A 27,778-nucleotide genomic window follows, 5' to 3' on the forward strand; every position below is an offset into this window, starting at 1 on the left:
AAGATTGGCAGGTGGACTTTACCGTGATGCCAAAAACAACAGGTAGTTTTCAGTATTTGCCGGTATTTCTAGAGGCAAGTTGGGCTGATGCTTTCCCACGCCGTTCAGAGGCCTCAGAAGTTGTCAGAACACTTCTAAGCGACATCATTCGTAGGTCTGGGTCGCCGCTAACAATTCAGACGACAGTGGGGCTGCATTTGTGGCCAAAGTCACCCAAGCGGTGCCCAATGCCTTGGGTGTTCAATGGAGATACATATTTCCTGGAGACCCCAGCCAACTGGAAAAACAAAGAAGAACTTTGGCAAAGATATGAGAAGAAATTAACTTGGGGGAAAAAAAGCCTTGCTGGCTGCTCCGCTCTGGGTAGGAGGGGCCCTACAGGTGGGCTTGATTTACGCCTCTATGAAATGTTCCACGGAAGACTCTTTCTATACCCTTTTCAAGACTTAGGAGTTCTTGATGGGGCTCATGTGAGGGAGTTGGATATTACTGGGTACACCCAGTAGGGTAAGCTCACTCCCAGTAGGCTGGTGTGCCCCATGGATGTGGCCTCATGCCCCTCAATCCTGGAGACTTGGTGTCCCCAGAGACGTGCAGGGTGAGCCCCCGAGGGCCAGCTCCGGCCTCCCCGTCCAGGCAGGGGGCTGTGAGCTGCTGCACACCACCCATTCTTCAATGAAACCCAAGGGAATGGAGCTGGGGGGTTCCTCCCACCCGAGCTCTGAGAACCCGCAGGCACCCACTGCCTGTCAGCAGGGAGAACCTTGCAGGGAGCGCGCTGGGCGCGGTGAGCCCCTGGCAGACCTGCAGCTGCGAGTCGGGAGGGCTGGCCTCAAGAACTCTGATGGCTCAGCTGCGACAGACCTCCCCGAAGGCCCTCGGGAAAGTAGGGCCAAGCACTAATAACCAAGGTGCACGCGGCTTGGTAATAAGGCAGGACGCTGGGCTCCCCCCTGGAGCTGACAAAGGGCTCTAACGGCCTGCGGATGCTCGCACTCCTCTAACTCGGGCCCTCGCCCCATCTCAGCAGGAAGTCACTCAGCAGTCAGCGTCCTCAGTCCCCCAAGCATGAGGACCGATCAAAGGACGGTGGGGACTGGAACCAGTAACCAAGGGGGACAAGGAGGCTGAACCCAGCTGCACACCAGTAAGCTCAGCCGCGACTCCTCACCTGGACCTTTTCCATTCGGCTTCCTAGTCCCCTGGCTCTCCTTGTCGGGGAGGTGGACCTGCCCTCCCATCTACTCCCCTGGCTGCCTCGCAAACCCTCTCCCTGCCGCCTCCCCGCGTCCCCATGATCCGCATCAGGACCCGGGCTGGGCATCAGGCCGGTGAGCGTTGAGTTCAGGTACAATAACATGGGATATTTGCTCACCCACTTATTCAGACACTTTTCCTGAGCATCTACTCTGTGCCAGGCGCTGTTGTAGGCGCTGGAAATGCAGCCATGAGTCAGACAGACAAAAGCCCTGCTTGCCCAGCGTGCCCCCTCCAGGGAGAGCCGAACCGTAAGCACAGAGGAACCAGCCAGTGCTCGGAGTGCCCTGAAACTGGGTAGGGTGGCAGCAGTGGTTCTCCCCTTACGTGGCCAGGGGATGATGGGCTCTGGACAGTAAAGGGTGTAAAACGGGCCAAAGGCAGAGATCGGTGGAAGACCAAGGAAGACCTTCCTTCTGTCCTCTCCTCCTTTAGCCGTGGTCTGGCCAGTTGTCCCTCAGAGTGTGCACCCCCGGAGCCCCTAATGTCATGTATTTGGTTTCCAGGAGAGCAGCACCCTCGGCTGAATTTTCCGTGGACAGGACGCGCCACTTGATGTCCTTCCTGACCATGATGGGCCCCAGCCCCGACTGGAACGTGGGTCTGTCTGCGGAGGATCTGTGCACCAAGGAGTGTGGCTGGGTCCAGAAGGTGGTACAAGACCTGATCCCCTGGGACGCTGGCACCGACAGCGGGGTGACCTACGAGGTGGGTGTGCACCTGCAGTGCTGACGACAGCCCTTCCTGGGTGCTTCCTCTGTGCCCAGTGCGCTGGGGGAGGCCTGGACGCTCATGATGTAGCTGAGCTCGCAGTGTGCCTGGGCAGGCGGGCGTCTCACCCTCACGCACCACGTGCAGTAGGACCCACACAGCTGGCCACGAGGCCACGGAGAAGGAATCTGCTGAAGAGTAGTTCCTAGGTGAGCAAGGGAACAGCAGGAAACAGGCACAGAAGCAAAAAAAAAAAAAAAAAAAAAAAAAAAAGGCAAAAGAAGGGGTGAGAGTGGGGAACAACAGAAGTTGACGTACCTTAGGCTGGGCCAGATTCTGGAGGTTTCCAGCCAGCCAGGTTAAGGAGTTTGGATTCTGTCCTCAATGTTAAAATTTCTCAGCCATAGCACACCAACTGCACTGCAGTCTGAAGCCATCAGAAAACCAGGGCCAGGGCCATCTAGAATAGACCTGGGTGAACTGTGGTTCGTGGGCCAAGTCGGGGCAACCAACCTGATTCGTAAGTACGGTTTTCAGCCCCAGCTGCCCCCATTCAATGACATGTTGTCTGGGGCTGTTTTGTCACTGCAGCAGCTGAATTGAGTCACGGTAGCAGACTCCGGAGGGTCCACAAAGCCTTAAAATAATTCCCATCCGACCCTCTCCAGACGAGTTTGCCAACACCTGGTGTAGCAGGAAGAGCTCTGGATGCAGGCCAGCCCGCTTCAGCTGTTTCCTAGCTGGGATGGCCTCTCTGAAACTTTTTCTTCATCAGGATGTAATCCTGCGTGCCCGGGAGAATCTGAAAGTACAGGCCACCAACTTCCTTGGACGACGTTCGGCGTGCATAGAATTGCATGAACATCAGTAGTAGTTACAGCTGTTGTGAATCCCTATCAGGGCTTTTGTTCTGATCATATTACAGTCAGATTGCTTGTGTGGTTTGTTTGTTGTTTTTTTGTTGTTTTTTTTGTTTTTTTTTTTTTGCTCCCCACACTCCTTAACTGTGTTGTTTTCCACCCTCCACAGTCACCCAACAAGCCCACAATCCCCCAGGAGAAAATCCGGCCCCTGACCAGCCTGGACCATCCTCAGAGTCCTTTTTACGATCCAGAGGGAGGGTCCATCACTCAAGTGGCCAGAGTTGTCATCGAGAGAATCGCCCGGAAGGTAATGAAGTAGATAGAGCTCACCCTGGGACAGACTCTTCCCACAGGGACTATAAGCAGACTGTACCCTCTTCTGCTCTAGAATTATGGGGTCCCTTGCATATTCCAGAAATTCTGGACCACCCGAGGCATATAAGCATTGCAAATTATTCATAAGATCTAAATGAGCAAAATAAACATAAGAGTAAGATGAATGATCGAATCATTCATCAGTTGAATGATTCGATCCAGACAAACAGGTTTCGTTGTGAGTTCCATAGTTGATTACTAATGTCTGCCACGGGCCAGGGACTGGGAGGCTGTGGCTTTCTTGCCATTTCTTTCGGTCTAATTGTGAATGTCGGCTCAGAATTCTATCACGGCCTGGGATCTGTTCACGGGGCGAGCATCCGATTTTATGTCCTCCTTCCTCTGCCCCCCCCCCACATGCCATTCCTTAATGTGAGCCCTCCAAGTAAAATTCCTTTTGCAGGGGGAACAATGCAATATTGTGCCTGATAATGTCGATGATATCGTAGCAGATCTGGCTCCAGAAGAGAAAGATGAAGGTATGTAGTTGTCTCTTGCTGCAGGTACCAAAGTGAACTGGCAATACCTTTTGGGAGAGCCATTTTCTAAGAGGTTTTGAGAGCTGCGGAACTATAGTGTCCTTTGACTTGGTAAGCTCATCCTTGAGGACTTGTACGTGGAAGATAATCCAAAATAAGGCCAAGACTCAGCACCACGTATAAGGGAGTTGGAGTAAGTAGGATATCGGAGTATGTGTTCCTAGGTATCGGGCCTTTGCGTGGGGTCAGAGTGTCCCCAGCACTCTCTGCTTTGGGGCACTGGCCTGTGAGGCAGGTGTGGACATGTCCACTCGCCCAGCGAGGAAGGGAGGCCCAGATCCTACAGTCAAGAGGCTGTGGCAAAGCCAGGGCTTGAGCTTGTTTTCTCATGGGATCTGGAGCCACACAACCAAGCCTCTTCCTGTGACCTTGGGCAAGCAGCTCATATCCCACCATGGTGTCCTACCTGTATAATGGGGATAATGACAGCACCTGCCTCATTGAGAGTTGTTTTAAGAATCCAGCGGGATAAAACATGTGAAGTTCTTGGAATGATGTCAGTGTGTAGTACGTGCTCTGTGAACACCGCTCCCTTACAGGACACCTGTGTATAGGGTCACTGAGACGATGAAACAACAACATGGCCTGTGCTATGCCTGCCAAGGAGAGGGATAGACATGAAAAGCCCCTCATGGGTTGAGGGGAAGGGGTAGTTAAAGGATCTTCTCTGTTGTTTAGATATTACGGGAACAATTAAACTAGAATTTTTACAGGCATGTGAATAGCTGCTTCCACCCCGAGAATACCCAGGTTTGCTGAGGCAGGTCAGCCAGCGGCGATATTCTTATCCCCAAGTGAGCTTGTGCGGTGACAGGGCCAGCCCCAGGATCCACAGGCTCCCAGGGAAAACCTGTCACGTACTCTTTCCAGATGACACTCCCGAAACCTGCATCTACTCCAACTGGTCCCCGTGGTCCGCCTGCAGCTCCTCCACCTGTGACAAAGGCAAGAGGATGCGGCAACGCATGCTGAAGGCGCAGCTGGACCTCAGTGTCCCCTGCCCAGACACTCAAGACTTCCAGCCCTGCATGGGCCCGGGCTGCAGCGATGAAGGTGAGGACGCGGCCCAGGGGCGCAAGCAGCTGTCCGAGCCAGAGGAAGGGACGTGCTACTGCCTTGCCAGCCCCACATAGTGTCCCTAGGAGGGCACCAGGCCCTGGACTCTAGTGGCTGGTGGCGACCACTAGGGAAGACCCCATTTCCAACAATGTCTTGAGGGCTCTAAAAACCTATAGGTCTTAGGACAGCAAAAGAATTTTTTTTTAATATTTTATTTATTCATGAGAGACAGAGACACAGGCAGAGGGAGAAGCAGGCTCCCTGCGGGGACTCAATCCCCAGACCCCGGGATCACGACCTGAGCCAACGGCAGACGCTCATCCACTGAGCCATCCAGGTGCCCCCAAAAGAATTCTTGATTGTCTCCCCAACTCCCTCCCCAGCCACGGGATCAATTATACATCAGTCACTAAAGAGCTAGCAAACATCTTATGACAAATCACAAACGGAACAAGCAGCCTGCTTCTGGGCCTTAACTCCAGTCTCTGTAAGAAACAGGTGAACAGGTTGGCCAACATTGGATCTAGAGCCGGTGCCCTAATTCTGTGTCACTTGTGGACCCTCATGTCTCACTTCCACCCGAGTTCGAGCACCTTCTTCCTGTGTCAGGGCCTCTGGGCTGATGGCAAGAACTCTCTCTGCATCTGCTCAGTGATCAGGCTCGAGCTATGAGCTTGTGCCACCTCCGTCATGATGGCTCAAGCTCCGGAATGGCACTGAGCTGCCAGCTGTGCAGAGGTCAGCCCAGCCACCTTCTTTGCAGGGCCCGCTCGCTCTCTCCACCTGGACTGGATTAGAGAGATCTAGACTCTCTCTGTACTTTGATCTTAACTATCTCAGAGGTGCCATGTGGGGCAATAGGGAGCCCAAAGGCTGGTTTATGGAAGGAAGAAAACCACTTCCAAGCCGAGGGTAACTGAAGGAAGCTCACCCAGTGCAGGTCATTCACCCTCCGGCTCCTCCTGGGGGTGATCCTAAATACCCCTCCGGCCTGTACTCCCACACTGGTTTATTGCCATTCATGCCTTTGAGAGGCACTTCGGAGGGGAGTGAACCCTTCCATCCCCATGTGTTCTAGATATTAATCCCTTATCAGATTTGCAGATATTTTCTCTCCTCCCTTAAGTTACCCGTTTACTCTTGACAGCGTCCTATTGTACAAGTTCCAAATTTTCATGAAATCTGGTTTGGCTCTTTGGTTGCTATGCCTTTGGTGTCCTGTCCAAGAAATCACTGCTAAATTCAACGTCGTGAAGGTTTTGCCCTGTGTTTCCTCCTAAGAGCTTTACAGTATTAGCTCTGGTGTTTAGGTCTCTGATCCATTTCAAGGTAATTTTGGAATATGATCTTAGGTAAAAGTCTACCCTCATTCTTTCATAGGTGGATACCCAGATTTCCTAGCACCGTCTACTGGAAAGACTGTCCTTCCTCTATTGAATGGTCTTGGCACCCTTGTCAAATTATTTGCCCATTTATGTGAGACTTTGTTTCTAGTCTTGCTCTCTGTCCATTGGTCTCTACGTCTGTCCCTAGGCCGGTACCACTCGGTTTTGATTACTATAGCTTTGTAGTAAATTTTTGTAGGACGTATGAATCTTACACCTTTGTTCTTTTTCAAGGTTATTTCAATTATTCAGGGGCCCTTAAGACTCCCTATGAATTTTAGGTTAGATTTTTTTTTCCCATTTCTGTGATTGTGCCTGCTTTTTGTGCCTGGTGTACATGCTCTCCAGAAGCTATCCCACTCAAAGCCAGATAGCGTTCTCTCGTGCCCACACCCAGTTACTTTCTTCACTTGATTATTTGGGGAGTGGTTAGAATAGGAAGGAAGCGGAGACCTCTCTGGACGTTCGGAAGGAACTCTACAACTACACAAATGTACATCTTACTGTAGCAACTACATCTTGGTTTCTTCCTACTTCTCTGGGCCAGCCCTCTAGGCCAGGCCTCATCATCAGACCCCACCTCCATCCCACGCTGCTGCCCACCTTCCAGGCCACCACCAGAGGGATCTTTCACAAAGATCCGATCATGTCACTCCCCAGCTGAAAAATTTGTGGCTCCCTCTTGCCCACATGCAAAATCCTCAGCTTCATTTACTAGGAAAACAGTCCTGCAGAGAGCCAGGGTAGAGACTGGGGAAAAGGAGCATGCTGCCACACAGCCACACAGTGAATGTTAGTTACAGTGTCAATAAAGGCACCTGTGGACAGCCATTTGGGGTGGCTGTGGAGGGGAGGGTGGACACCAGAAGAGTGGAGGGAGCGCTTCCTATTAGTAGGGGGGTGACTGATTCCCCCTTTCTAGGGTAATCTCTTGCCAGGTCCTGGAAAGCCTGACCTAGGACTTGTCAAGACCTGTACCCCTAACCACTCTGAGTCTGGAACATAATGTTCTTGTTCGGTGGTACATACATCCTGCCTTTAGGTAGCCTTGTCTTTGGGTCTAACGTGGGTTCCAGCAGGGACATCTTACTACACATACCACCAGCACTGCTCATAGGTTAAACAACCATGTGTTAGACATCACACATGTGCTAATGACAGCTGCAGACATATGCAGGCTGGACTCACACTCAATCCTTCTTTTTAGCTCCGTCTCCCAATACTATGTATGTGAACACTCTATACAGGGGTGTTTGCATCAGCTTTCCCTTCACCTTAAATGCGGATATCCTTTACCCAACAAAAGTATACCCAGATGTGCCCTTTGGGTGAAATCTTCACACACACACACACACACACACACACACACCCCTCAACTCCAAGAAGAGTTTTTTTCCCTTTTATGTTCAATTCCCTGGGCGGGCTTACCTTTATCATACTTTCCATACCTGGAATTATTGTGCCCATCTCTTTCTAAAGTAGAACAAGATCCAGGTCTTACACATCCTTTTAACTTCAGAACATACCATTAAGCTTTCAAAGCATTTAGTACGTACACCTTTATCCATATGAATAAGTGCTTTTTAAGAACAAGCGGGCCGACACACACACCTGTGTTCCCACCAGGAGCAGCACCCCACCACTACTTGGAAGCAGGCCTACCAGGCCATGCCGAGAGCTCTGATTATCTTTTCCACCAAGCTCCAGACTATCTCCTCCATGACGATGGCCTTTGCTAACACCAGGATAGGAGCCAATGCACATACAGCCCAAGATATCAACAGAGAAGGCTGGTTATACTGCCTTCCTCGTTCTTCCTCTAGCACACACAGACATTCCTGCTCCGTCCCACCATTTGCTCCCCATTGTAACCAGCCTCAGTAGAGGCAATGAGAGGTCTGTGGTCACGGAGCGTAATCTGCTGGTTGGGTACAGATCCATCCAGTGTCCGTCCTCAGGTCTCTATGTCCAAAAGCCAGTCACAATCTTTACCCTCAGGAACCAAATTCTCATCCATTCTTCTAGACCGGGAACTGGCAGCTTTAGACAAGAACTATAAAATCTCTGGTTGCTCAGAGCAAAGGAGCTTACACGGTATCTCAGAATATATATAATATCTTTCTAGCACTGTCCAGAAGAAGTTTCTGTGATGAAGGAGTTCTGTATTGTCCAAAATGGTAGCCACTAATCACACATGGCTACTGTGTACTTAAAATGCAGTTAGTGACTGAGGAAGGGAATTTTTCATTTTATTTAATGGTCTTAGGTGTAGGATACATCCTAGACTATCTACAAGTAGGATTTGAGATTATGATTTAGCTTAAATTTTACTTGATGTATAATAAAACATCTTCTATCCATTCAAGCAGCTTTCAAATGCATTGTCATGGAATAAGGAGTAATCTTGAGTGGCCCATGAGTCTGGAAAGTGGGGATCTCTTAGAGAATAATTCCTGGTTTCAAGATGTATCTACCTTTTAAGTTCCCTTCCATCCTCAACTGCTAACTCTCCTTCAATGCCACCCAATTCTTTTTTCAGGTTTACTTCCAGGATATTTAACATAGAGCGTTACATTAGTTTCGGGTGTACAATACAGTGATTCAATAATTCTGTACATTCCTCAGTGCTCGTCATAAGTACTCTTAATCCCCCTCCCCTCTAATGACTATTGGTTTGTCTGTAGTTGAGGCAAACCAAAAAAGACTCCTTTTGTTTTTGTTTCTGAAATTCTGCACTGAGTGATGAAATCCCATGGGATCTGTCTTATTTCACTTAGCATTATACTCCCTGGCACCGTCTATGTTGTTGCAACTGGCAAGATTTCAGTCTGTCATAGGGATAAATAATATTCCATTATATACATACACCCCATCTCTTTATCCATTCAGCAAGTGATGGACACTTACACTGCTCCCGTAATCTGGCTATTGTAAATAATGCTACAATTCATATAGGAGTGCGTATATCCTTTCAAATTAGTGTTTTTGTATTTGGATACTCAGTAGTGTGATTACTGGACCCTACAATAATTCTATTTCACGAGCCTCTATACTGTCTTGCATAGTGGTTGCACCAGCTTGCATGTCCCATCAACGTTATACAAGGGTTCCTTTCTCTCCACATCCTTACCAACACTTATTTTTTGTGTTTTTTATTTTAGCCATTCTGATAGGTGTGAGGTAATAGCTCATTTTAGTTTTGATTTACATTCCCATGGTAAGTCTTTCCTTGTGTCTGTTGGCCATCTGTATGTCATCTTGGAGAAATGTCTGTTCATGTCTTCTGGCCATTTTTTAATTGGATTACTGGGGAGGGGGCCGGGTGTTGAGTTTTACAAGTTCTTTATATATTTTGGATACTTTTATTTGAGGTCATTTGCAAATATCTTCTCCCAATCTGTAAGCTGCCTGTTTGTTTTGTTGTTTCCTTTGCTGCGCGGAAGCTTCTATTTTAATGTAGTCCCAATAGTTTATTTTTGCTCTTAACTCTTGCCTCAGGAGACCTATCTAGAAAAATGTTGCTATGGCCGATATCAGAAATTACTGCCTGTGCTCTTTCCGGTCTCACATTTAGATCCCTATTTTGAGTTTATTTTTGTGTATGGTGTAAGAAAAGGATCCAGTTCCATTCTTTTGCTGGCAGCTCTCCAGTTTTCCAATACCATTTGTTGAAGAGACTGCCTTTTTCCCCCTCCAAAACCATGTATTAGCACAAAAATAGACCTATAGATTAGCGGAACAGCACAGAAAACCCAGAAACAAACCCACAACTATATGGTGAATTAAACTTAGGCAAAAGAGGCAAGAATATGCAGTGGGAAAAAGTCACCAGTTCCTTCTCGATTGCTGCCCTGGGGAGTTGGGCGCACAGGCTGCAGCGTCTGCTCGTGTGTTGCAGACGGCTCCACCTGCACCATGTCCGAGTGGATCACCTGGTCACCCTGCAGCATCTCCTGCGGCATGGGCATGCGGTCCCGGGAGAGGTATGTGAAGCAGTTCCCCGAGGACGGCTCTGTGTGCACGCTGCCCACTGAGGAGACGGAGAAGTGCACGGTCAACGAGGAGTGCTGTGAGTAGGGGGCGCCCAGCAGGTGGGGGTGGGGCGGTGCTCCCGAGGCCGCCGGATGCGGTTCCAACTGGGCTGGCCTCTCAGCTCCCAGCAGCTGCCTGATGACCGAGTGGGGCGAGTGGGATGAGTGCAGCGCCACCTGCGGGATGGGCATGAAGAAGAGGCACCGCATGGTCAAGATGAGCCCGGCGGACGGCTCCATGTGCAAGGCCGAGACATCCCAGGCAGAGAAGTGCATGATGCCCGAGTGTCGTGAGTGGGTGTGGGGCAGGGGCTGGGGGCGGTGTGGAGGATCACAGCACCCCTACTAACCCCAGCAACAAGGCCAGAGGCTGGGAGGGTGCTGGGAGAGAATGTGCCCACTGTCCTTGCAAGATAAGGGCCATGAAGGAGACCCGGAGGGGCCTCCCTTGGGGGACATCCTGAGCAATGCTGAGATGGCAAGCTGCCGGCCTCTGCGGCTGTGTTTTATAGAACCCCAGAGTGTCTTGGGTGCGGAGGGTGGGGGTATAGTAATATTCAGGGAGGACAGCCAGTCCTCAGTCCCCTGCTCTATGCACAAATGTACACAGGCCCACACATCACACAAGCATACACATGCACACAAGTACATGGACATCCATGTACTAGGGACATCCATGTACTAGGGATTTCAGCAAGTGTACAAAAATGTATTGTATGGCTCTTGGGGGTTGGGTTGTGTTTCGGGGCGGGGGGGGGGGACTTGTGTATTCATATTACTGAATTACAGCTGACGTCCTGACCCCCAGGGGAGAGGCAGGAGAGTGACAAGAAGCTGAACCATTTCTTGCTCATTTGGGTTACCTGAAGCCAGACCATTTCACTTGACTCCAGGGGCTAGAGTGGGAGACAGAGGGTAGGGGAGACAGGAGATCAAAGAAAGTCAAAAGAGCCTGTTTTCAGAGGCAACCCGTGGCTCTTGGCCTAGATACCATCCCCTGCTTGCTGTCCCCATGGTCGGAGTGGAGTGACTGCAGTGTGACCTGTGGGAAGGGCATGAGGACCCGCCAGCGGATGCTCAAGTCTCTGGCCGAACTTGGGGACTGTAACGAGGAGCTAGAGCAAGTGGAAAAGTGCATGCTGCCTGAATGCCGTAAGTCCTGGAGCTCCCGGTGCCCCCCTCCCAGCACCCTCAACCCAGTTCTCCAGTTACCCAGCACTGGGTGGAGATCCTACTGCCAGATCCTATAACCCAGCTGCCTGCTGGGGAGAAAGAACATGGGCTTTGGGTCTCTGTGTTAACAAAGCTATTGACCTCTCAATGTCCTTCATAGCAAGAGGGGACCCCACCTCAACTACAAGCTATGAAGTCCAGTGGGATGGAAACCACTTAGCAGGGGCTCCAGATGCCTGATCACGTAGGACTTGCCCTCCCCACCTCCACAATTGACTGATCCATGGCTTTTCCATGCTTCTTCTATTCCTTCTCCCCGGGACCATTTACCTGTGACCCAAGGGTGGACATTACATCAGTGACTCCTGTGGTTTGCAGCCTTGCTAAGATGAGCCATGGAAAGCTCAGTGCCCAACCCCAACTTGTCCCCAATCCCTGTGATGAGCTGTATTTCGTGGGCACTAACCTCCAAGGAGAGAGAGCTCATTTCTCTGGCTGGTCTTCGAAGTGAGTTTCTCTTTTAGGAGGTAGAAAGACACATTTGCTAGGAGGTTTTCTGGCTTCTTCTGAAACGCACTTGGTCTTTCATGCTCCCTCTTGTTCTTACTCAGGCTGCCTGCCTAGGTGCAAGTCCCAGCTTTGCCCCTTACAGGCTGCACAACCTTCAGCAGGTGACTTAGCACCCCTGTCCCTTACCTGTAAAATCACAGGAAACACTTCCTAGGTTGCTCTGAGGATTGAACCATGTAACTGGTACCAAGTGTCAAGCACTAGACTGGACAAGCCTAGGCCGCCCTGGATGTTCCATACTACAGTTCCTGAGCTGTTTTAACCAGACTCTGTCAGGTGTTGAAGGAGACCCAGACCACCAAACTAAAGGAGCCTGAGGCTCTTAATAACTAAGACTGACCCCGTGTTCATCCCAGTTCATCCCAGAGTTGGGGCTCCAGAAGTTCTGACCGAGACAGCTACCCATGTAAACATAGATTCACAGGGTGCACTGAAGGGAGAAGAAAGATTGAACACTTACTGTGCACCCGGAATAGGGCTGGGAGCATTATTTCCTCTTCTCCTCACAACCTAATGGGGAAAATACCATTATCCCCACTATCCAACCATGTGGGCTGGATGAAGTCGGCATGCTCTAGGAGCCTCAGTTTCTTCTGTAAATGGGCTAACAGCACCTTCTCTGCATTTCTCACAGGCTTGTGTTGAGATGTTCACAGTAAGGTGTAAATGGCCATATGTTGTTTCAGACATGAATGAGATACACTCATGCCCATCTGTGTCTTGCCAGCCATTGACTGTGAGCTCACCGAGTGGTCCCAGTGGTCGGAATGTAACAAGTCCTGCGGGAAAGGCCACATGATTCGAACCCGGATGATCCAAATGGAGCCTCAGTTTGGAGGTGCACCCTGCCCAGAGACTGTGCAGCGAAAAAAGTGCCGCATCCGGAAATGCCTGAAAAACCCATCCATCCAGAAGTTGCGCTGGAGGGAGGCCCGAGAGAGCCGGAGGGGCGAGCAGTTGCGGGAAGAGTCTGATGGCGAGCAGTTCCCAGGTATCACTCTCAAGCCTGGCATTCAGGGCAGCATTAAAGCAGGGGAGAGGAGAGCAGCTCTTGAACTGACAGGAGTTTGCGAGTTGAAGAAGGCATCTTAGGCACCAAGAATAGTACTTACAAAGGCACAGAAGTGCCAAAGAGCATGAGGCAGATGGAGCAGAGTGCACGGGAACCAGGCTGGAGAGGTGGGGACCAAACCATAAAAAGTCCAGTGGGCTGCTGAGGATTTGAGCCTTGATTCTGCAGGAGGTTCTAAGCAAGAGGGGCTTTAATAATAGACCAGTGTTGAATGGCTTGGGGATGGCAAAAACAGAGGCCAGTTGTGTTTGTAGCCCAGGAAAAACACAGGGGTCGTGACCCCTACACTAGCATTAAAAAAAAAAAAAAAAAAAAGAGCCTGGGACTTCACTGTTGAATAAGCTGGTCTACAAGCGAAGACTGCAGTATCATTGGCAAATGGATGAAATAATGAGTTATTTCAGGTTTCAGTCCTGGGTATATAGGCTGATCGATGGTGTTTGGATTCCCTGGAGCGGGTGAGGAAGATGCCATATAAAACTGAAGGTTAAGGGGCATGCTGAGTTTCTATTTTAAATGATACAGCTCAAATTACCCTTTTCTTTTTCTTAAGACATTTCACCTCCACCAAGGACAATGAGAAAAACACAGATAGGAAGAGCTACCTGCTAGTTCACTTACCCCTCTGTTAAGGAGTGGGGCGCGCTTTGGACACTACGCGGTCAGCCATTCAACAAACGTTCATTAAGCCCAACTATGTGCCAGGCAGGCGCTGTGCCATGGTCTTCTCCGTGAAACTTAGCATAGTATTGGATGGAGAGTCAAACATGCTTAGTTGTACGAGAGTAATACAGAGGGCCATGGAAACACTTCTTTAGGAGAGCTACCTCTGAGAGTCAGGAAAGTTGTTTTGTGTTTTTGTTGTTTAGTGAGAGAAAGAGCCCATAAGAGTGAGCGGGATGGCAGGGGGAAGGGGGGGACGGGGGCAGCACAGCGCAGAGGGAGAGAACCTCAGGCAGATCGCCACTGAGTGCAGGGCTCAGTCTCATGACCCTGAGCTGAAATCAAGAGTCAGATGCCTAACTGACGGAGCCTCCCAGGCACCCCTGGGAAGCTTTCTTTGAGGGAGGCATGTTTATCAGTGTAGGGAAAATAACAAATTATACTTGAATTTACTTAGCATTTAGGAGGCCAAGTACAGGGGGAACAAAGCATTAGGAGAAAGTGGTTAACTGCATCCACAAGCCATCAAAATCATGATGATGATTATGTGGGTCAGTGACTTGGGCTGGCTCAGCTGGAAGGTCTAGACCAGCCTCACCTATATTTCTGGGGCCTCCAAAGGGCTGGCTGGAGCCTCTCTCCATATGTTCTCTCCAGCAGTCTAGCCAGGCTTGCTTACCTGGTGGTGGGAGTGTTCCCAGCAGCCTTTTTCAAGCCCTGTTTGCTCATGTCCCACTGTCCAAATCAAGTCATAGAGCAGCTCAGATTCTAGAGGTGGAGATACAGACTCTTGCCCCTTGATGGGAAATGCTGCAAAGCACTTCTGGGCATTTCTAGCATTCGGTCACAGAGGGGCTGATGGTCCCTAAGAAGGACTCTCTAACCATTGTGTAACTCAACCCATCATTTCATACAAGAGCAAAGAAGCCAAGACCAGGCAATCTGACAGCTGTATACTGGAATTCAGCATTCAGTTTGGTCTCCCAATTCCTACTAGCCTAACCAGGCCTTCTCATGCTTCCAGGCTGTAGGATGCGCCCGTGGACAGCCTGGTCGGAATGCACCAAACTGTGTGGCGGCGGGATCCAGGAACGCTACATGACTGTCAAGAAGAGGTTCAAAAGCTCCCAGTTTACCAGCTGCAAGGACAAGAAGGAGATCAGAGCGTGCAATGTTCACCCTTGTTAACAAGGGTGTAAGTTTTCCACGGCTGCACCCTGGATTTGCACAGTCGCCAATGGCTGGAGTGTCTGTTTGCTTGTTGTTTAAGGCAATTTAAACTGTATACCCTAGTTTTCATTTCTGCGGTCCGGTCCGCCCAGTAGTCTTGTGGATGCCAGGGCCATCCTTTCTGTCCACGCTTGGTAGGCACAGGTTGCGCGGGGCTCCCTCGTCCCCTGCTGGCCCTCCTGCAGCACAGAAGCGTCTGCCACCCTGTACTAGACAGAAATGTGTCCCTCTGGAGCATCCACCTGGGCCGCCGACAAAAGCCTGGCCCTCCACACGGAGAGGCAGCTGGGTGTGGGAGGGAGTCCATGCCTCGGTCTCGGGGTACAGCAGGGAGGAGACAGCCCTGCCCAGACGGAGAGCGCAGCTTCCTCTCGTTCTTGCCTTCGGCCTGCTTGCTCTTGTAGGAACCTCTTGTTCGCCTGTGTCCTTCCATTTAGTGGAACTTTAGGTCCCTTGTTTAAGTCTCCTCGTGGGGAAAACACAGCTGGTAGATGTGAAGAGCACTGATGTAGGGCGGCTTTTCTTTCAGAAATTCATCTCCCCTAATATTGGTTCCTGCTATCCCAGAGAAAGGAAATGATGGCTGCTTTAATGGAATGTAAGGTTGCCAATTCTTCTACCTGAGGTAAAAGGTACTAAGTCTAGAAAGTATTTTTCCCTAGCTTTTTTTTGGGGGGGGAGGGGGGGGGCAAAATTCTCCTGGAAAGCCAGCCTTATAAACCTTGTGACATACACCCTTACCAGAACCAGGGCCAAAGCAGCAAAACTGGCCTCTCTAGCAGTCCCAAACCTGCGCTTTTAAAATGTTCTGACACACATCTAGACTTTGAAGTTTTCAAACCAGTTCTACCAAGAAAACATCTTTTAGTTACATAACGTCTGCCCACATCCCACCAGGCCATTCCTTCAACAAAATTACTATGTATACTTCAAAGGGGTTTTTTTGTTTGTTTTAAAAAAAAAAAAATCAAAGTTTTATATGTTGAGAGAAAAAGGGTTTCAGAGACCAAGACAGACAGAATCGAGGGAGAAAGGAATATTCCAGAATCAGGCTGGGTAGGAAAATCTGGGGGGAAGCCAAACTTTACCTCAGCTTTCCACACCAGGGCTCTGGTCCTCCCATACACACGTAGCCAAGGCCGTGGTTCTCCATCCCCTTCTGAGCACTCATAAAGCCTCAAATTCAGGGATTCTGACTACCAAGAATTCGTGTAAAAGGACATTTTACTGAGCTGAGCACATCAGTTTTTACTCATTGATTTATTGTTAAAACTGTTTCATTTCTGTTGCAGGTTTTCATTATGCTTAATCCAAATATGTATCATGGATGAGATGCATACAATGTTTTGAATACACTACTTTAAGAATTTGCATTAAACACGTCAAGATATTTCCAAACACAACATATATATGGTATAGCCCTGAATCTGTATTTTCTTTAACATCAGAGACTGTTCAATAAAAAACTCATTTGGGTCGGTCTGCTGTGTTTTTAAATTAAGTGTTCAGAAGGTTGAGCCTTTTTCGGTTATTCTCTACCTGAACCATCTTCAGCAAAAGATACTGTTTTTGTTCCCTCACTGGAGAAGGGCCATGATTACCACATCCCTGAGTCTTCTGGAACTTTGAGTTGTTTCCAATATTATTTTTGTAATCCTTACATGAATTGCTATCCTGCCCCACAAAGGAGAATATAAAGAAGTAAGTTTAATTTGGACAAAAAGTCTTGATACAGAATCTGCCCTCTTAGCCAACATAACTCTTGGCCATCTAGAGGCATACTTATTTTCAACCCAAGAAGAATCAAAATTCCTTAAATCAGTGGCTCCTAAATAAGTCTAAGGACAAGCCACCCTAGTGTCTCATGTTCTTATCAGGTCTCTATGGGACACATTTTTAAATCTTAATTTTGGAGACTTAAAACCTGGTCACTGGTTAATGGCCAAGAATGTGTAACCTGTTTCTTACTACTTAAGTGTTACAGTTCTTTTTGCAAGGGGGAATTAATAAGAAGCATCAAATCTCTTTCTTACCAAAGTCTTGGGTTAGGTAGTTTATAGTTCTCCTGGCAACCAAACCTTTGGAAATAAAGACTTTTTACTATGAAAATGAAATATGTTTCAACTTCCAAATGAGATATTAAATAGATATAAGACACCCAGTAAAAAACACCCATAAAGAGGAGCTATAATTGTTGTACAGATTTTTACCAATGCCAAACCAGCTGTAACCCGATTTACATCCACATTTGAAGATGACAGTAAGTTCAGAGATCTATTCCCCAAGCAGACAAGGGGTCACTCACCTGGCACCTTCCTTGCCACTCCATTAATTGAAGGAAATCTCTTGTAGCAAAAGAGAATAAAGCCTGGGCTTCTTCAGACCCAGAACTGAAAAAATTAAAGACTCTGTGCTGTTTATAATTTAAACTTTGTGTATTAAACATGTCTTAGGCATACTCAAAGTCTATATACTGCTGCTGGGAAGGGAAAGCACATTACACATTCTGATAGGACTACAATTCTCCAGAAACTCAGTCCAGGTCATATCGATGGATAAAATGTTAATACACGATAATTCTCCACATCAAACAATCTCTGTGACCTAACAGTCCACAGGTTTCCGGCAGCAGATTAAAGGAGCTAAATATCATAGGGTACCAGGACTGCATGGTTAGTCCCCTTTCCCCCCTAGAGTTAAATATACCCTAAAGAAATGGACACTACTGTCCAAATAAGAGTAAACATAAATGTCTAATTCCTAATTACAACGCAGAATCAAGGAAGGCACATTCATTCCACTCTTGATTATTTGGTGCTGTTAATTCTAATAATACAATGATTGATTTTTATTCTACATATTGCCCCAAAGTGGGGAAAATGAGTGAAATTAATTAGTCCCTTCTGAAAGTGAGGGAGACGCTGCACAACTATAAATAGCAACTGAATGCTAATGAGCATGAAGATAATTCATTTTGAATCCTCTGAAATGTGAGCAAAAGATCTGTACTAAAATGTTAAATTTAAATAATGGCATCCCCACTTTAGATCCCCATTGGTTTGGAAGGTTTTATGCACTCGGTGGGGCGGAGAAGCACGAGTCCTACAACGGCTGAGCACAGGGAACCTGCGTTCAAACCACTGCAGTGGTCCTGAGGGGCCGTGAGAGCGGGGCCCAGGTGTTTCCCCTTCTCCAGCTCAGGCTCTGATCCAAGTGGTCTTACACTAAAGGACTTCCCAGCCCCTCCCAGTTTAGCCAATTCTCTCATCTTAAGAGCGAGTGGTGATGGCATGCTGACGGAGGAGTCACCGAATGCCAGTTGATTCACCCACTGGCCCCCCCACTTCTTCACAAACCAGTAAACGCCCACCTTTGTGTTGAAGCTGGCCTGACTTGCATTTCTGTCACTTCGAACTGAAAATGTCCCGACAAATAAAATACACACGCAATACTTCTAACCCAGCTCTCATCACGCCAAAATGCAATTTCAGATTTTTCACTTAACATTTATAATGTTGAACATAAGATAGCATTCATTAACATTTTCTCACATTGCTCTAAATTCTCATGAAATTCAGAATATGCTCTTAACCACTTCCTGGCTTTAGAAGTGACTGGTAATAGTTTTCGTATTTTAGGATTTCTCATATTTAAGTTAACAGTTCTCATATTTTAACTGCTATGCGTTTGAGCAGTTTTCCTTTACTTCAAATAATTTTAAGTATTAGCAGAAGGCAAACGGGCAAACATCTTATTCAAGACTACTGACTCCTTTTTAACACTTGAGGTTTATAGAAGTAGAGTCTGTACTTCTTTAGAAAAAAAAAAAAAAAAAGGTAGGATCTGTATTTTTAGGAGGCAAGCAGCTACCTACTGTGATCTTCACCTGGAATTCATGAGCCTATCTGGGAAGTCAGAAGGAGCACTTGTGAAAAATACCTGAATCTGCTGCTCCCTTACTCACTACATTAGTGCTACGCAGAGACATGCAGCCTGAGAACATCCACCTACTGTCACCATCCTACAACGAGATACAAAAATTGAAAGCAAGGGTTCAGAAACTTTTACAGTAATTTGACAATGCCACAATAGCCAAGAGTATGATTATTTTTCTAATAGTGGTTTTTTAAATTACATTTAGGAAAAGTATCATTCCACGGCAGTGGAGATGAACAATTTTTCCAACTGGCTGTTCGCCTCAGTCTGAGAAGCTCAACACATGCCACCCTCACTCCCCAGTCAGAAAGGGACGCCAGCCTGCAAACTGGCAGCCTCTGAACCTCCCCAGAGAATCAGTGTCTACAGGGCAATACCTACTTCCAGACCTGTACACCTGCTTATGTGATTAAGCACCATGCCCTGGCTCTCCTTAGTCCTCTAATATCCGACCCTATTCAAGCATGATAATCGCCCAATCATCCTCTGATTTTTCCACAGAATTTCTCAGAATGGTAGTCCACACTTCCTCCACTTCCTTGCCCTCCAATCACACCATCACCCACTGTAATCTGGTTCCCACAACCAAATGGCTGACATAACACTTTCAAAATCATCAGCAATGTCTATGCAATCACTGATGCCTCTTACTCCTCCCCACTACCCCAATCTTTTACAGCACTCATAGCTTCTGACCAACATCCCCTTGGATTCTTTGATAACAGTATCCTGGTTCTCTCCAGTTTCCAGCTTCTTCACTGGACTTTCTGCTGCCTTTTAATGTTTTACCCCCAAATGTTCATCTCCCCCAAAAGTTTTACCCTTAGATCTTCTCTCAGATTAACTCTTTCTACTTCAATCTACTCCCACCTCTTCAATCACCAGCTCAAAATAAATAAATTCCAAACCTGCACTTGCAGTCCCCTAGTCTCTTCTTTTGAGCTCCCATCCCCATTCCCAAATGCCTCCTGGATTCACCCTGCATGTCACAATCACCATAGATTTTTCTATCACTAGAGAGCTGTCTGTGTGCCTTTCTCATTCATCAAATGGTTTTTCTGCCCATGCCAGGCAATGTGGGTAAAGCAGTAAACACAGCAGACATGATTCTGCCCTCACAGAGCCTATGACACTCAAGTACAGATCAAACTAGACAAACAAAATCGCCACAGATGTCTATGTGTCAGCAAGTAAACACAGAGCTATGTGGTGTGACAGTGGGCTGGTCTAAGAGGGCTCTCTGAGCAGGTGGCATCTGAATTAAAAGCAAAAGGATGAAATGCCTAGTTGGGAAGAGTCAAGTGAATCAAGGATCTGGGAAACACCGGTATGTAAGAAAGTACAGCAGCCTGAATGTGAGAAGCAAGGAGAGGACAGATCCTCCAGGGGGCTTTCTTTGTGCACTATGGTAAGGAATCTGGATATTAGTCCAAGTGCACTGAGGTGATGACAGATTTTAAGCAGTAGTGTAACATTTAATTTATGACCTAAAAAAGATCCTTTGGCTGTATTTACAGAACAGCTTTGTGGGGGCAAAATGCAAATAAGACTACCTCACGGGTCACTGCAATAACGTGGTGGCAGACAAATTGGAAAGGGACAGATTCCATGACTCCCATAAGCTCTTAAGTGACCAGCCCTCCTCGCACCTGCACCGCTGTCATCCATATTACCACCAGACTAGATCCAGGCACTCCTTGTTTAGAATCCTTGGCAGTTCCCGTCACATACAGAAGGGCCATCCTATTTAAAGCTCTCCACAACCCGAGCCCAGTCTACTTTATCATTATTTTTTCCCATTGCACTTAAAATCCTTTTAGATTAAAGTTCCAATCCCAGAATACTCCCTGCACTCTGCCAACTCTGTGTCTTTGCCCAGGCTTCTCCTCAGCCTTCCTTCCCACCACCTCTCTTCTTGTCTCCTTCCCATCTGAGATCCCACCAATCCATTCAGTTCTGGCTATAGCACCACTTCTAATTAAGAAGCTCCCCCAGATTTTCCAGAAGGAACATATATACCACCTGTAGGACAGACAGCTTTGTGCGTGCTTCTCACTCTGCCTTAACTACAGCCCTGGCATTTGTGTTCTCGCTCATAATCTTCCTCCACTAGATACCAAATAGTTTGTGGGGAGGAAACACCCCACAATTATCCATTTTTCAGAACACCTAATGAAGTCTTGCAGAAAGACATCTGTTCAAATTAAAGTATCTTTTTTCTAAAAAGCTCCTTGACACTTTATATGCAGTTATTGGTTAAACACTCTAAGTGGTCAAGTGATACTGAAAGTAATGACTCTATCATCATCTTCTCCTACTTACCTGCCAGTTATCTGTTTAATGGGGTCATTTATGTACAGGAATGGGAAAAGAAAGAAATTAAAATTAGTGGTGATGAAAAGTCAGAAGAGGAACAAGTAGATCCGGCATATATACAACCTTGTTATAGCAAATTTTTAAAGTCAAATGCTAAAGGGACCAATTTATATGATAAAACTCTGAAGCCCCAAATTTAGAGGAATCATCAGTGTAAGATATATATCAACAGAGCATAACACACAACTCTGAAAAACTGTAAATCCCTAAACAAACAATATAGAGAGAAAATTCCTAGGAGAAAAATTCATGACTATCAATTCAGGAAATACTGTTTGAAAGAATTTTCACATATATAAAGAGAAGAGATTCTAAAGTTGGGAATGTAACCTCAAATGCTAAATGTGCTATAGAGCAAGATTGGCAAACCATGGCCCACAGATCAAATCCAATCTGCCATCTGTTTTTGTACAGAATAGTTTTTATAATTTTAAATGAATTTTTAAAAAATTCAAAAGATTAATATTTCATGACATGAAAATGATATGAAATCAAATTTCAGTGTCCCCACATAAAGTTTTATTGGAACACAGCCACATTCATTCATTTATACCTTGGTTATGACTGCTTTGACACTACAGTGGCAGAGCTGAGTAGCTGGGACAGAAACCATATAACCCACAAAACCCAAGATGATGTTCTATTTACCAGATGGTCCTTTACAATAAAAAGTTTACAATTGCTCAGCTATAGAGGAAAAAAGTGGTCACTAAAACAAGGGCTATTCCTGCCACAAGACTGGCCGTTCTTTGTTAAAAAAAAAAAAAAAAAAGATTTCAAGTCATAAAGATTAAGAAGGCTACAAGGTACCTCTGATTTTATGATAGATATTAAATGGGAGAGACTGAGGCTTCCAATAAAAGAGTAGCAGGAATCAGATTTACCCTCCTCTCCTAGACAATCATAAAACTGGAGTTAATATGTGAAACACCTATTTTTAGCCGTTATACACCAGAAAGCATAGGATTACCATCCCTGATGGGAGAGAAACAGAAATGTGAGCCTGAAGAGTGCTCTTTCTGCCTGGAGGCATGTTCCAGATGATAGAGTGGATGGGGGATTCCAAGCAGGGCATAAATGTTTCTTCCCCTAAACTGAAAAGAAAGACAATGGAGATCCACCCCAGACACTGGAAGTTTGAGGCACCTAAAAGCTTCAGGACAAAGTTCTGGAGGAGAGAGAGCTACACAGAAAAAAAGAACTCCAAAAATATGCATACATGCATAGGGTCACCAAGTCTTTGACAGATATTAAGATATGCACATATAGGATGAAACTCAGAGGCTAGGCAAAGAACCACCCAGAAGCTATGGATAGAACAGTTCCCCAGAGCTCACATGAGCTAGGAATTGTTTGGTTCCCATTAGCCAAATTGGAGAGTCCTCACTGATTACGTGGCATTCAATAGAGACACTAAAGGGCCACAACTTAGTAGTAGAGTTAAACCACCCTGGGGTGGGGGAGATATATGAGACTGTGTAAAGTTTAAAAGCAAGCCTTGAAAGGGTTAAACTGAACTACAAGTAAATTAATTACCAGAAAAAAACCCAAAAACCTTTAAATGAAGATAAGACCTAGGCACTCAAAAACATAAAATACACAATGTCCAGCATCCAATCAAAACTTACTAGACATGCAAAAAAAGGGGATGGTACAGATTGTGACCCATAACTAGAGAAAAATCAGTCAAGAGAAACAGATTCAAAAATTATAGAGATAATGGGTTCAGCAGACAAGGACTTTAAAACAGCCCTTATGACCATGTTCAAATAAATATTCAAAGCAGCCTTTCTCAATTCTCCCAAGGAGAGTACACAGTTAGAACCACTCTAGATGCACTGAAGAGAAATCACAGATAGATAAGACATTAGACTCAATTCCCTAGGAATGCAGTTGAGAGGGGCTGATAAGAGAAATACATGAGCACGGTGAAAGAGATGGAAGATGTAAAAGAACAACCAAAGAGAACCACTTCAGAAGAAAAAAGAAAATACAGGGTCTGAAATGAAAAAATCATTAAATGTGATGAACTGCAAATGAAACAACCGGAGAAGAAAAAGGGGACTTGAAGATGTAGTGATAAAAGTATCCAAAGTGAAGCACAGAGAGGAAAGAAAAGTAAACTGACTTAACGAAATTTAACCTTCAAATTGCTTTGCTATAAATCATCTCTTCAGAATAAAATTAAAGGTTTCCCATTAAATCTGCCTATTTATGTGGACAGTCTCTCGTTATCTGAAGCTACCTATGATAAATAAAAAATGTTCCCAGCTGGAAGTCCTAACAAGGATATGTGATAGCACTATAAGCATCAAAACTCACAGGATAAACATGGTACTTTCCTGGGCAGTAATTTTAATTAGCATTCAAATACACGTGTGTGCTTTGTTTGAGCTATTTTAGGCTTCATCTTCAGAGGGGTATATGTGTATGAATTCACCCTCCTCTCTCCTTGAGAGATGGGGTTTCTGTCAGGGGCACCTCATCGAAAAAGTTTAAGAAACACCAACTTAAGAAAATATTCAGGAAATCCCTAAGAATACCAAGCCATTTCACTTCAAGTTCACTTGCCAAATAACCAATATTGATTTTTAGATTCAAACCCTAAGGCACTGTTGAGAAAAGGCACAGAACTAGCTACTAAAGTAAGTTTCTTCCAACACTCATTCCTTCAAGAAACCACCAAAATAACAAGTCATCAAACCTTATCTTGTGATAACAGATCAATTTTAATTCTAGCACCTGAAGCTATACAAGGGTACGCTTTATCAATTTCATGGGACTGTTGTACACATTCAATAAAGTGACAACTGTGCAATACCACTTAGTATCTCACAATCAGGAACATACTTTTGAATTGTTTAAACACAATCCACAGAATTAAAAACAAAATCAGAAGCCATCCACAGTTATACTAATTGTCAATTAAAAGGTTTACAACTTACTACTTGATATAACAGTCAATACCTAGTACAGGATACCAAAAGTGACTTCAGATTCTCATCCGGTTGTAATCTACGGAGAAGGTTTCTCAAGCAGGTGTGTGACTGGCCAGAGGTGGCGCCACCAGGACCAGGACCAGTACGGCAAGTAAGTTCTACCACAGTTTCTGTAGTTTTCACTGTTTTTTTTCTCTTTGTCAGTTAAAAGTGAACAGTGAGAATTAAATACTTATCTTTACATATACACAAGGTATGCTGTGAAAGCATATTTGCTTACAAACATATAAAAATACTTGTTAACTAGTTTGATAAGAAAATAATGTATAAAAGTATATAGCAAAAACATTAATCATCTCTGACCTGGAAAGATCAATTCCATATTTTATATTACAAACAAAAACAGTTTTAGTTTCTTTGAATCCCTTATCCAGAAATACTTGAAAAGGAAGACAGAAATTATTTTTTACTCTCAACATGGCTGTGAAAAGAGTTAACTTAAAAAAACCAAGAACACTGAAATGCCTAAGTCCAGAATAAGTCCAAATATTTGGCCACACAGAACATTATCATCATCTTTAGGATTGGAGCACTTAATAAAGGCTTCATATGCAGTTTTATTCTACAAATACAATAGGCATTTTGGTATTTTGGCCACTGGAAAACAAAGGCTGTACATCAGTAAAGGTCGAGATGTCTCACTTTCGCAGATTCAATTCAGTGTATTTAAGGTTAACTGAAGCTGACATCAAAATTTTTAGAGATAGGCAAAAATTCACATTTTAAAAAAACTCCTCACATTTCTATTTAGAGTAACAATAGGCAATAGGATTCCAGAAGTTAAAAGTTATTTCACAACCTATGACTTCGGCTTGGCAAACAGCTTACGTTCCAAAATGGATTCATCCCTATTAAAATGTAAGCCCTTAAAAAAGAATGTGTCTGTGTATGTAGATCAATTATTTTTAAGGAATCAGATAATCTTTGAAGCAGCCTTAGTGTTTCCTTTAAATCTGTCTTGAAATGACCATAGGATTAGCTTCACAGAAAGGATTAGCCAGCTTCTTGGTCTAAGGCTACCACGGTGATCATTTGTCTAAGGCTAGAAAAGGTACCAACGTGATGTGATGTAAACCATAAGGAGAAAAGGAGAAGATGAGGGCTTTTCCTGGCAGTTGGTAGCTAAAATTCAAGGGATTCTTAGAAAATGACACAATGGCAGCCTTTCTTGTCTTTTTCTTTCCGTGTTGGTTCTGGTGAAGGAGGACATTCCTGCTCTTGAAATTTCCTGTAAGACAGAAAAATCTACATATAATTGTCTTGCTGGGGTAATATTACAAGTATATTATTTTTGGACAGCCCAGTTTATGGGCATTGGCTTCTCAATGTTGAATTTCAACTAGGGAATCAAAGCAAATCTTCCCAGGGGAAAAAAAGGCACAAATGGTTCAAAAACCAGCATAAGCAGAGCCGAGTTTCACTGATACCCATGTCTTGAATCAGACTGAGATCCTGAACTCAAGGACCTCTAAGTTGCCTTCCCAATTTAAAATTCCACGACTACAAGGTATATACTAAGAATAAGCATCATTGCTAGAGGACAATATAAAAATATGAGGTACACAGTTCCTATGCCTGTTCTGCCATTTACTACCTAAAGTCAGCATTAGACAAGTCAGCTGGCCTCTCTGGAACCTCAGTTTTTTAGAAGGGAATAATAAAACTCTACTTTTCATAGATGCTCTGAGGACTTAAGATCTTGTTGTGTTTAAAGCCTATCTGCCTGGAATAAAAAAGCCTCCTCTCGAGGCACCTGGCTGACTCAGTGGGTAGAGCATGCGACTCTTGATCTCAGTCGTACTACAAGCCCCACACTGGGCGTGGAGCCTACTTAAAATAAACATAAAATTAGAATTAAACACTTTTTTTTAAAAGCTTCATCTACCCACTTCTCACTCCAGATTGATTGATGTATATGGATATAGATTCTGAGGATCCAAACCAAGGACAAAATTTTTCAAAAGGCAGTAAAAGTTATTTTAAGAAGGTACTGATTTGTGTGCACACGCACGCATGTTAACATATAACAAAATTTAACATCTTAACCATTTTAAGCATACAGTTCAGTAGTATTAAATATATTCGCAATGTGGTACAACCATCCACCTCCAGAACTCTTTTCATCTTGTAAAACTGAAACTCTGTATTCATTTAAAAATGGAACTCAGTACTTTTAACAAACTACTAAGAAATAAAAAAACTATAATCCTTACTTTTCTTTCCCCACAAGAGAATGCCCAGGCAAGGGGCTAAAAAAGCACAGGAAGCCCATAGCTCAGATGTTGATTCGTCTTAGATACATAATTAACACCAGCCCTATCCACATACCTGTCAGACAGAGAGACCAGCAGATCTAGAAAAGCCCAGGGTCAAGTAGAGGCCAAGCCACCAAGACTAAAAATAATCAAATCAAACCCCTCCCACTATATAAAGCAACTCAATCTTTCTCACACAGAAACTAACTCCAGGTAACCTCACCCATCACCTCAAGCTTCCTGGAACCATTAACACTTTCTGAACCGCCAGGGCCTTCTAGACCAACAAGCAGAAAAACCCTTTGTTATCTGAGCTATCATACTTCACCCCTTGAATGGGAGGTCCAACTCTCTACTACCTCAGCCTGCGAGGAGATGGGTAAGAAGCGAAGCTGAAGAGCACAGGCTGTAGAATCAGAGATATGATTTGAGTCCCACACCTTTGGGCCATTTAAAGCCAAAACTCTGAGCAAGTTAACTCACCTTTGCGTACCTTCTTTCTTATCCAAAAGTGGAGATAAATGATAGTATTTAGCTTTTGGACTGTGGTGAGAATTCAATGTAATATGGCATGTGAAGTACTAGGTACAGTATCTGGCAGAAATTTCCATTCATATGTTAGCTACTGCCATCCCTATCTTCATGCCACTTGACATCTTTGAAAGCAGGATAGTTTCTTCTCAAAATCCCTATGTGTACTTTTTACTTCAATATAATTAAATTCAGCTTTATACGTAGGAAGTACGTAGTATACAGTGTGTCTTAATTAAAAATTTTAATACACATCATGGGCATTAACTCCTAGCACAGAAGCACTTCTACATATAGTCTCCTCTCTTATTAAAAATATTCAATGGTAATTTCTTTCTCAGCTAACAGTTTTAAAAAGCATAGTGTGACTACCTGTCAAATTCAATAAATTAGAACAAACTTCTTTTCATTTTGCGAAAGACTTTATTTGAGAGAGAGAGAGAGAGAGCGCGCGCGCATGCAGAGAGGGAGAAGCAGACACCCTGCTGGGCAGGGAGCCAGACCCAGGGCTCAATCCCAGGACCCTGAGATCATGACCTGAGCTGAAGGCAGAAGCTTAACCAACTGAGCCACCAAGCACCCCAAAACAAATTGCTAAGATCTGTTTCACTTACCTTATAACCCGGACAAGTTCGTGGAAAGCTTGATCTACATTCATCCTAATCTTGGCTGACGCCTCCATGTATGTTACCTTAAGTTGTCGTGCTAACTGCTGTCCTTCTTCCTGCGTTACCTGAAATTCCAAGAGTTGTA

The 27,778-nt window shown here is 45.3% G+C and overlaps 2 protein-coding genes across 7 annotated transcripts in view; one reads left to right on the forward strand and one right to left on the reverse strand.

Moving 5' to 3' along the window:
• The window catches only part of SPON1 (spondin 1), a 251,331-nt gene extending 234,923 nt beyond the window's left edge, over positions 1–16,408 (forward strand). Inside the window, 9 exon segments of the mRNA XM_025459563.3 lie at positions 1,764–1,965; positions 2,998–3,138; positions 3,610–3,685; positions 4,616–4,798; positions 10,088–10,258; positions 10,343–10,510; positions 11,208–11,372; positions 12,691–12,954; positions 14,723–16,408. Coding sequence (XP_025315348.1) covers positions 1,764–1,965; positions 2,998–3,138; positions 3,610–3,685; positions 4,616–4,798; positions 10,088–10,258; positions 10,343–10,510; positions 11,208–11,372; positions 12,691–12,954; positions 14,723–14,886 — 1,534 coding nt within the window. The 3' untranslated portion in view covers positions 14,887–16,408.
• RRAS2 (RAS related 2) overlaps positions 15,605–27,778 on the reverse strand; it is an 89,506-nt gene continuing 77,332 nt past the window's right edge. For all 6 annotated transcript variants that reach the window (XM_025459566.3, XM_025459564.3, XM_025459565.3 and 3 more), the window contains exons 5-6: positions 27,640–27,758; positions 15,605–25,467 (exon numbers count right to left, since the gene is read on the reverse strand). In XM_025459566.3, coding sequence (XP_025315351.1) covers positions 25,380–25,467; positions 27,640–27,758 — 207 coding nt within the window. In that variant the 3' untranslated portion in view covers positions 15,605–25,379. The remainder of the gene's footprint in view (positions 25,468–27,639; positions 27,759–27,778) is intronic.

Source organism: Canis lupus, chromosome 21, assembly GCF_003254725.2.
Source record: "Canis lupus dingo isolate Sandy chromosome 21, ASM325472v2, whole genome shotgun sequence".
Taxonomy (NCBI): domain Eukaryota; kingdom Metazoa; phylum Chordata; class Mammalia; order Carnivora; family Canidae; genus Canis; species Canis lupus.